General features: G+C 43.9%; 2 protein-coding genes across 3 annotated transcripts in view; both read right to left on the bottom strand.

The window, feature by feature from the left end:
- Positions 1 to 608: 608 nt before the first annotated feature.
- SNRPD1 (small nuclear ribonucleoprotein D1 polypeptide) lies at positions 609 to 6,698 on the bottom strand. The gene is made up of 4 exons (XM_030010631.2): positions 6,504 to 6,698; positions 5,942 to 6,018; positions 3,243 to 3,434; positions 609 to 792 (listed from the first exon to the last, which is right to left on the bottom strand). The coding sequence occupies exons 1-4, from the start codon at positions 6,515 to 6,517 to the stop codon at positions 716 to 718; spliced, it is 360 nt and encodes a 119-aa protein (XP_029866491.1). The 5' UTR covers positions 6,518 to 6,698; the 3' UTR covers positions 609 to 715.
- Positions 6,699 to 7,048: 350 nt separating this feature from the next.
- Positions 7,049 to 10,370, bottom strand: part of SACM1L (SAC1 like phosphatidylinositide phosphatase) — a 32,234-nt gene continuing 28,912 nt past the window's right edge. The window contains exons 19-20 of one of the 2 annotated variants that reach the window (XM_030010622.2): positions 9,813 to 9,870; positions 7,049 to 9,122 (exon numbers count right to left, since the gene is read on the bottom strand). In XM_030010622.2, the coding sequence (XP_029866482.1) occupies positions 8,986 to 9,122; positions 9,813 to 9,870 (195 nt within the window). In that variant the 3' untranslated portion in view covers positions 7,049 to 8,985. Of the gene's footprint in view, positions 9,123 to 9,812; positions 9,871 to 10,092; positions 10,362 to 10,370 lie in introns of those variants that run through there. The other variant, XM_041122091.1, reaches the window with a different exon arrangement.

Raw genomic sequence — 10,370 nt, 5'->3', positions numbered from 1 at the left:
TCCAGTATGTAATTGTGCACTGTGCTGTACTTTGTATTTTCTAGGGATGCGCTTCAAGTACACCAGAAGAAATCTGTGATAAAACGCTTTACAAGCCCCACCCAAACAAAAGTATGCCATATCATTAGCTCTGACAAAGTTCATATCCAGGTATACTTTAATCACGAGATGTAGCAATAATCCAGCAGTTCCACAGAACTGGTTAACTTCCCTCTGTGAGCATTTTATAAAGAAAACAACGTGTTTAAATTGTAAGCTTAGTAAAAAAACAGTAAAATTATAACTATGAACATTAAAGAGGTCGCTCTGAAGAACAACATAAGAGACACACTCACGGGATGCGGGTTCTTAATATAGTGTCTTAACTATGTAACCATCAGAAGATGGCAAGTGCCTCATAAGAAGGATTAATTTCAAGCAAACATTGTTAAAGCATACCAGCACAAGTCTGTCTCTCTGGGGCAAAAAGCAAGAGGCAGCTGTACAGCCTTCAGGGGTGGGTGAAATCTTGACACACACAACCAACACCAACAAGACATGCTTAGTCTGCAACAGGCTCTAGAAACAGGACATGCCTCCCTCCCCAGACTTAACTAACAAAGGAAAGATTACTTTTTCACATTTCAGTTTATTAAAAATGGATACCATAAACAAGACCTGTACAAAAAAATATCCAAAATTGCCCAGAATTTGGTAACAGTTACGTGGTGAGAAGTTATCGTCTCGGGCCCCCTCTTCCTCTTCCACGGCCTCGGCCTCTGCCACGGCCTCTGCCACGGCCTCTTCCAGCAACTTGGCAGATGAAATAAAAAGGATAAATCAAATGAGACCCAGGAATACTTTCATTTTCATTAAAACATTCTGTATCAAGCATAAACAACACACTGCTTCCCTGTGAGGAGACATCAAGTCAGATATTAAGGCTGTCAATGCTCAATAAGTTTCAGACAACATTTTCATCTTTTGTATCAGGTTTTTCAGTATGCAACTTCCACAGGCTACCGTCTGTCTTTGGCTTCACTGCAGAAAATGAGGGGAAATAACAGTTGGCTGCTCCCAAATGCTAGGATAAGTCTGACAGACAACTATGATTCCTCCTCTTTTTTTTTTTTTCCGATAAAATCTAGTTTTTCAGGCATCAGAAAAAGCAAATGCAAGACAAGAGTATTTTGTTACTGTTCATTACAGTGGAGAAGAGATGGGTTTTTTTGCCACAGCTTGCACTGTGTTTTATAAAGTACTCTGCTGAAGGGAAATCCAAGTTTTAACATGCTGTGAGATTCCCGAGCTCAGCCCTTCTCAGGCACCATGTGAAAGGGCAGCATTTTGAAAGGATCCCACCACCAAACGGCTCCTACTGTTTTCAATGACGCCTCTGCCAATTTTGGACGTGATTCCTAGGGCAAAGTCTTGGCTGTGTGCTCCTACTTTTAAATGCTGCTATTTAACGGTAAAGGGCAGAATAACTGAGGCTGCAAGCAACTGCTGGAGGTCACATGATCCATACAGTGATAACACGTCAGTTCACCCCTTTTTCCTAAAGAAACACAACCTGTCCCATCAGGTTGCAAGGCCACCCTACAAACTTTTGAAATTACTGGTTAATTTCAAACAAGTCTGTCAATGTAGGGCTCAAAAAGATACTTAAAATTCTGGGGAAGTGGGTGGCTGGGTAAGAGACACACACCAGCATCCCCACTCACGCAGCAGGCTGTAACAATTACTCTGTTCCAGCTGACAGTGCCTAGGTTAGAAATGCAGTAAAGACAGGAAGAGCAGAGGCACAGGAGAAATTTGTGAGAAGCAAGGCATCATTTCTTTTGCTGGTAATAGACCGACTCTGTAAAATACGCCCAAGCATCAACACCTGACTAAAAGATTACAGCATCTACTCGCATCAGTAGACAGTCGTGTTCACTAAGTGCCAGCACACTCGGGCCCAAGGCACACGTGCCCCCTACATCTCTCAGCGCCAGCATCCTGCCTTCCACCGACGATTTCGCTTGCCAAGGACAGACCACGTGTTAGATGCTGTTGAAGCCCAAGGGTGTTTACAGATTAAGGCAAAGCACAGCACAAGAGTGCTTCAGTACGTGGAAGATGCAAGGAGTATTAAACCGAGGTGAACAGCGCTATCACAGCTCCTCTTCTGTCTTCAAAGTTAAATAGTGACGTTCTTGTTCACATCACACCATGAGGTTCAGAAAAAAAGTAGTCCCAACCACACTCATTTCTCCATGTGGTCAGATTATTTTTAAGGGACATGAGAGGAGCAAAACACTTTCCAGGAGCTTTATCCTTATTCTCTGTAAAGACAGCAGCTGCACCTGCACTTCGTGATGCACGCACCTGAGGGTTCCTTATACCATTTCAGTAAAGGTAAGCACACCAATTTGTAACATATACATGGATCAAAGACCACAGATCCAAATACTTACTTAAATGCTAATTACAGGAGAAATGGTACTACATTATTTTAGAGCACAATTAGCTTTCACTTACTATTCTAAAAATACACAGATGGCAAAATATATACTGCCTGAAGACAAGCTACAGATTTTCTGGGGTTTACTGGATATTAATCTGTAATAGTGTGGATGAAAACTGAAATTGCTCTCTATACCATTAGGCTTCTAGGGAGAGGGTTTTTGTACAACAGCCTTTTGAAAAAAAAGTTCCAGGAAGAGCACACAGTGGAGCACTACTGGGAGCCAAAGCTACAGAGCTGCTCATCAGAACACAGCCTAGACTTCCTCAGCTCCTCAAATCTCTCAAATTCAGTTCTCCAACAGATTATTTGTATCCACTACCAAGCGAGATTTCAGTGAAGAATTCAGCACTGTTCAAGAGGCTGTTCTGTACTGTCTTATTAGGCTACGTGAAGTCCCCCATACAAACCGGGGAAACACAGCAGACATTTGGAGAAGAGGAAATGTAAATCTCTTTGGTGTCAACTCTGAGCCTGTGATAGGTTAAAATTTACTCAAGCTTCAAAACATTTACATTTTTAAAAACAGATGTGTGAAAAGCCACACACATAATTTCACATGAAAGCAAGCTCTGCAGATGCCAAGAAGGTGGGGCAAGGCAGACTTAGCCAGTTCAGTATCAAACCCTCAAAGATGAGAGAACTAGCTGCCAAATGCAGGTATTAAGACACTCAAACCAGATGCCTTCAGGTTCACAGTACTAAAATGCATACAAAGGCAGAACAAACACAAACTGGGAAAGCAGCAACTGACCTGCTTCTCTCTTCTTGGATTTGACTTTTGGTTCAACATCCACTAGCAAAGTATCCAGAGGCAAACTGTCTGGCAGAATGAAGTATCGGATGTTATTCCCTCGAATACTCAGCGTCTCCAGCTGCACAGGTTCTCTGTTCTTCAGTGTCATTTTCACAGCTTTGAGATGCGTGTTCATACTGACATCCACTCCTGAAACAACACAAGTCTCATTTCAGGGATGAAAGCCTGTAAGACCATCCCTTGTTGGCTATTTTTAAGTGTGCACATGTTGTGTTCATTAACACTGGCTTCTACCACTCACTAATTCAGCCTCTAACTGAAGGAAACAACATGGCTTTTTCTCTCTTAAATTACACTTGCAAATTTATCAATTGCTGCCTTTAACACCTCATCGGTAGAGATCTTTATCTAGGTCCTGGCAATAGCAATTTTGTAAACAGTTAAAACAATTCCTTTGAACAACAAATAAACTGCCACTTATTACAGAAGCCTAATACTAGTCTTTTTACTCCTTTAAAAAGAAGCAAAACATACCTTTGAGACAGAAAAAGAACTTGATCATTTCCTCTTTCTGTAAGCCTTAGAAAAATCCAACTGCCAAAGCAGCATTTATTTTCTGATAAAATATGTCTAATACTAGTGTGATATCTTCCATGAAAGTACATGAAATACACCACTGTAGGGAACAATCATTGTGGTTACAAATTCCGTGAACAGCCAGTATGTAAGGGCTGTATGGAATCAGTACGGTGCCCACTATGCTGTGCTATGTGTGTAATCCGAAACTGGAAAAAAGTCTCAGTTGGATGCATGTATCACAGAAAGACAAACTGTAAGATATCTTACCAAGGTAAATAACCCAGAATGGCAGGCCAGAACCAGAACCACCGTTGTGCTGTGCTTATTCCATATATTTCCCTGTCCTCTCCCCTTACTCCTAGATTTTACACAGCTGTCTGGCACCTGCGCTCCACCTGAGCCGCCCCCTCGGTTTGTGTAAGGTGTGCATTGCATGAAACCTGCCCCTCCAGCAAGCCTCCTCTGGCCGGCTGACGCACCAAGGGGAAGAGAAGATTGTATGGTTCACGCACCAGCGCAAAGGGAAGATTGTCATTTTAGAAATATGGATTGTGTTCAAAGTTTTTACAGATTTTTAGCAGAAAAGGGGAGAGACTTTGCCCAACAATTAAGCCTGCAAGAGCACTGAGGTCAGGAGACAAGCAGTTTGTTTTCTTCCTACCTAGCTGGGTTCAACAGAGCATGCTGCAATCAGGTACCAGGGTGGTGCAGTCAGATATAATCAAAGCTGATGGATCTGGCTGCAAAATAATGCCCGTTTTGAGCTTTGCCAAATCTCAGCAGATTGCTACTGGCCAAAAAAGCACCTAAGCAATCCTCTGGAATACAACTCTGCCAAGTTTGAATTTTATTTTTTTAACAGTGTCTGGGCAGAAAAACTTCTAAAAGCAGCCTGCGGTGAGTGAAGGAAAGGAGATCAAGCACATTCATTAGCTTAACTGTGAGGGTTTGCTTCATTAAATACAATGTGCCCCCCGGATTGTCCCTAAAGTAATGCTAACGTGAATGTTCTCAGAACAACATCCCTCACTGATACTAGTAAAGCAAACAAAAGTCTGCATGTTTTTCAGTACATATGAGGACCATATAACGAACCATAAAGGCTATTGCTACAACTTTCAGTTCAGTGATAAAACCAAGCACCCACCAGACAGTAAACACCCACAAACTTGTATGACAGACCTTTGGCAACAGCCAGGGACCAGATTCTCAACACCAGGATTCCTTTTGGCCGCGTCCCCCATCAAGCTATGTCTTTTCAAACCCACTTCATGGAATCAATGCAAATATATGCAAAGATTCATTTCCATATGAGTTCACCGTAATCTGAGCAAAACCATGCTCAACAGAAATAACTCATTTTTTAAATTAAAATTGCCTACACACAAAATTTAACCAATTTAAGACTGTATCAGCACTTAACATCTGCCATTTATCTGTGCTACCATTAAAAAAAGAAGCCCTTCTTCAGCCGTAAGGTCTTTATTGCTTATTTCACAAATGAAAGTCAGATGTACTTCAACACCTTACAAAAAGTTAGCTGTATATCCACTACCAGTTTGACATAGTAGTAAAACTACCTCACCACCATTATCATGCTGCTAAAATTCTAAGAGGACACCATGCTTACACCAGCTTTCCCATGGTTTGGAAGGGTTTACTTCCTTCAACCCCAAGCCTGTTTGTAAGGAAAGCCTGCAGTCAGGCTTAGTGACTCCCAGGACTACACTGAATTTACTGCCTCCCAGCAGCACCCTATAAACAGAAAGCTTACTACAAAATATATCAACAGCGCACGGGCGAACTCGCCCACTGCTATGTCAAAGATTATCCATGACCGACTGAAATTTCCAAGTATTCCCGTGGTTGCCTACGGAAAGCTGGCTGGTCACCACTCTGCACTCTGTCCCCAGCAGCTTCTGCCAATGACCACCCTCTTCTGTAACGAACACACCTCCCGCTTGCACGTAAAGACGGGAATTAAAAAGGAACATCTCCCGATCCTACAGAGAAGGTCCCCGCAAGAGGGAGTACGGAACAAAAAAAGCTCAGTCCGAACCACGGCTGCCCGCTGTGAGCAGCAAGGTAACAACAGGCAGTAACTCTGCCGGCCGTACCTGTGATGGTTCCGTGCACCTGCGTCCCGTTCTTCAGCTCGATGGTCACGGTCTCGTGGCTCAGCTTCATGAGAAACCTGGGAATTAACAATAAAGACCGCTCACTCCCATGGAGAGCCGTACGCGTTGCACAGCCTCTTCCAGAAAGCCCCCAGGCACCACGCACTCCCGGCTCCCGAGCCTTCCCCGCGCCCGCGGGGTCTGCTAAAGGCGTTCAGCGGAGCGCGACACGAAGGGAACTGGGCACCGAACCCAAAGGGGGCCGGGCACCGAACCCGACGGACCCTCGCGTCCCGCCGACGCCGGCAGACGCGGCTGACACACCGCCGAACCCCGCGCCCCACCTCCCGGCGAAACCCCCGTTGCTGTACGAAAGAGGAGACGTTTTAAGACTCGTTAATGCCTCGGGAGGGCCCTTCTAGCCGATTGCGGGTCGGTTTTTCCCCCCAAAAGGGCGGAGTGCCGAGCAACCGGCGTCGGCCCCGCTCCTGCCGCCGCCCAAAGGGCCGCGGGGCGCGCGGGCTCCCTCCCCGCCGCCGGCAATCCGCCTCCATCCGCTCACCTGACGAGCTTCATGGCGGCGGGAGGGCGGCGCTGGGGCCGGGCGGCCTTCGGCAGGGAGCGGCGGCCGGCCCGCGGGGAGAGGAGAGCCCCTCGGCGGGAAGGGCCGGCGGCGCGGGCGGTGCGGAGGCCTCCCCGGAGCAGGCCGCGCCGGCTCTGGCGCCAGGAAGCAGCCGGCGCCGACCGCCGTCAGTGGGCGGAAGGGGCGGGGCCTGCGGCAGCGCGTGCGCGGTCCAAGGCCGCCCTGAGGGAGAGGGAAGGCGGCAGCCATTTCTTTACAAAGAAGTGAGGGTTAGTGCTAACAAAACCCGTCTCCGACGAAGAGTGCCAGAAATCCGGCCGGAGTCGTTCTCGGGCGGAGAGCCGGCCGTGGCAAGGAGGGCGGGGAGGGCAGAGGCTGAGGGAGGGCGGGGTGCCAGGCCAGCAGCGGTTCTGCACAGAACAGCAGGGTCTTCTCAGGCAACGAGCATCTTCCCGGGGAGAAACGGGGGCTAAGGAACTGGGAACGGTCCGCTCCGAAGCGCAAAACGCACCCCAGACAGTGTATCTAGAAAAGTTGAACGTTTTATTGTCATTTATGAGTACACCAGTTGTGATTTTAGAAATACAGACTCTTTGCAAAGCACTGAAATACAGGTGCTGTCCACCTTCTAAAACCTACATTATTTCAGGTCTTACAAGCAATTCAAGTTTGGTCTTTGCTGCAACAAGTTCATCACCCAAGAAGCAAAGATTCAGTTCTAGACTGCAAGATGACTGAACCGAGCTTCAAACGCCACCCGCCAGCAAGCCATCCAAACCACAATTTTCAAAGATGGGGTCTATGATGGTCTTGTACTTTGTGCCCATAATGGAGTTCACCTTAAAAAACTTAGTTTTAGAGGATTTTCCAGTTAACCGTCAACTGGTATTTCCATTACAGCATCTAGAAGCAAATAGATACTTTGCAAGTACTAGTGCTTATGAACAGGTTATGTTTACACAAAACCCAGAGAGGCCTCCAGAAACATTCAAGGTTAAAATGGACAGTTAACAGTTGCAAAAATCTGTACATATTTTCAGTCATAACACAAGGAAACACTGGAGTATCAGTGTGTTGTGTTCTAGCTTCAATAGTGACAACTGTGCTAGTCCTAGTATTTATTCTACATGTTCCTCCCTTCCCCCCATTTAAATTTTATACTCACAATCTGAATATACAGCTGTACTTACAGGAAATATTAAACAATGCACAGCGCCTTAAGCAAGTTCCATGTCTGGTTTTGAACAAACCATATAAAATAAGTGACAAAATAGTTTAAAATTGGTCCTTGATTAGGATTACTTATTTTTATACAGCTTGGAAGCACTAATTTTAAAGACACACATTTATTATTAACCAGCACAAATTATTCTGTAGCTTTTTTTTTTCCTCTTTTTTTTTTTTTTTTTTTTTTTAAAAGAGTGTGTTACAGTATCATGCATGAAAAGCAAGCTGCTGCTCCCAAGTGCAAACATGGAGTTTAGACTAAACACCTTCTCCTCAGGTTGTCATTCCTTCTTTCATAAATTATTTCAACATAACCAAGAATAGAAGCAGCTAACCAGCAAAACAATATGAAGTTCACCTTTTACATTGTGACCCATTCTAAAGTAATAGAGTACTTTGGACCTTTAGCATAAGGAAGGTTCAATAAACACTGCAAAGGATTTTTACATTCTTTGATTTCATTTACATCTTTAGAAAGAAAACTCTGCATTTTAACTTGCTAACTAATGAATCATCATCTGGAGACGGTAGTATTGAAACAGTGCAAGACATCTGCAACTTCAGGAACATCCAATTACACTGTCCTTTCACCCAAACTACGATTAGTAGAATATTGCATCAGTCCTAGATAAACAAGACAGGACAAAAAGCTCATTTTAGAAGAGCATTAGGATTCAGAAATCTTTTATATTTAGTGAAAAGAATCCACACACAAATACGCACGGACTCCTTCACATGGACTTTCTCACAACAAATGTAATTCAGCTCTAAGTCTTAGAACTAGACTTTTAATTGGTATGAAGCCATCTGTTCAATGCTTCAACACCTGGGGTTTTTGACACATGAACAGCATCAGAGCTCTCTCCTGTCAAGCCAGAGACCAAAAATTGAGCTGAAACAACCCAGGTGGACTATGAGCTTAAGCAGTCCACATATGCCCTAAAACACACCAGACACCAAAAAAAGCTGGCTTTCATCTTTGCATTATCCCAGTAAGAGTGGAGCCCCCTCCACTAATGCAATATTCCAAAGACCACTGCAACTAAGACTGTCAAGTCAGTTCTCAGTTGAAAGCTACCACCACCAAAGGACACGATTTTCTCCTCCCCCCCCCCCCCCTCGCTAAGGAAGAATGTTAAAAAGACCACTATTTGGTGTGGAAAGCAGGTCAGTAGAGACTCCAGGTGTGGCTCGAGGAATCCTCAGTACCAAGCCGCTTTCCACACACACAAATTCAGTCCATCTTCTCTTTCTGGACCAGCTTGGGTGCATCTACAAAATCCTTGCCATTGTAAAGGATGATGGCAAAAGTTCCAAAGCTTGCACTTCCCCAGAAAAGCACATAGGCCAGTGTCTCTGTCCATGTATCACCTGTCAAGGTTCAGATACAGATTTTAATTCATTATCTCCAATTACCAGAGACAGGTTTTTCTAGTACAAAAGCAAAATATTTCAAGCCCTCCCTCAGAGATCTGCTGTCAAATGAAGTTAGAAGTCTTCCATGAGTACTGGGGTCTTCTCTTTCTGTTTTCTTACCTAGGAAGACTATGATGGCCACACAGTTCTTAGAACACTTTGAACAGACAGCTACAGAAGTCAGAGTCAATAACTGTATTGGCACTAATGTTAGAAAATTCAAGGCAAAAGCAGGTGGCCAAAAACTTTGCAAATCCCACCACAGATTTTGGTTAGGGGGACATCCAACATAACAGGCTTATGCCTAGATCTGACTTTTCTGAACTGTCTTTCTGCCCCAAATTAGGTAGATATTCATTCAGCCTATAATAAAGCTAGATGTCTACTCAGGTGCAACTAAATTTGGGGGCAATTAACTGGCCCTTGAGTGACTTCTACAAAAGGTTTAACATTGTTTTCTGTAGTACCTCAGGTTTTTCCACATTAATGATATTAGTGCTGAGCCTCAATCTCCAGAGCCATGCTCAAATACCTTTTAGTATGACTGAGAAGCAATTTTATACTGAATAGTTTCTGGTAACCATATAGAGAAAGTCCACACCCAAGCAAGCTCATTTTGTGAAATTAAACTCAATATTGACTTACCAGCCATTAGCAAACAAATAATGCACATGGAGAAAGCAACCACCATAATAATAGGCAACTGGGGAAAGAGAAAAACAACAATCACTTGATACAACAGCACATATATTCCTTAATTTCCTTTAAGATGGGCTATACTGCAAAGCTATTTACTTGCTTTGCAATGAAGTTGCTTAAATAAAATTTTGGATAGCTCCAAAATTTGGAAAAGTGTGTTCAATAACTAGGTTAAGAATTAAAATACACCTTCTATCTATTGAGAGGTTGGTGTTTTGTTTTTAAAAAAAAAATACACCAGCCACTAGTTAAACCTGTAGTGTCCCCAGATCCCATTTCACAAAATAGAAGGGGGAGGGGAAAAAAAAAAAGTTTTTTTTGCATTACAGTCTATGCTTCTGCATGAAGTGTGAGAAGAGATCTTCACAAGCTTCTTCTGCAGAAGGAAACAGTCATGATGGTGACTAGTAGAATTTCTCCCTCTCCACTTGATGAAGCAGATTTAAAAAAAAAGCAAGCAGCAGTTTTTTCAATACCTCAAGGACACTCCATTTTCTGTCAAGG

This window comes from Aquila chrysaetos, chromosome 3, assembly GCF_900496995.4.
Source record: "Aquila chrysaetos chrysaetos chromosome 3, bAquChr1.4, whole genome shotgun sequence".
Lineage (NCBI taxonomy): Eukaryota > Metazoa > Chordata > Aves > Accipitriformes > Accipitridae > Aquila > Aquila chrysaetos.
This window is presented reverse-complemented; position numbering and strand designations above follow the sequence as displayed.

What these genes read in the sequence shown, in the direction of transcription:
- SNRPD1 (XM_030010631.2), bottom strand. An exon ending in GGTGCACGGAACCATCACAG is followed by an intron (nt 3,435 to 5,941) that starts GTACGGCCGGCA and finishes GTGTTGTTTCAG; the next exon opens with GAGTGGATGTCAGTATGAAC. An exon ending in ATCCAAGAAGAGAGAAGCAG is followed by an intron (nt 793 to 3,242) that starts GTCAGTTGCTGC and finishes TCATCTGCCAAG; the next exon opens with TTGCTGGAAGAGGCCGTGGC.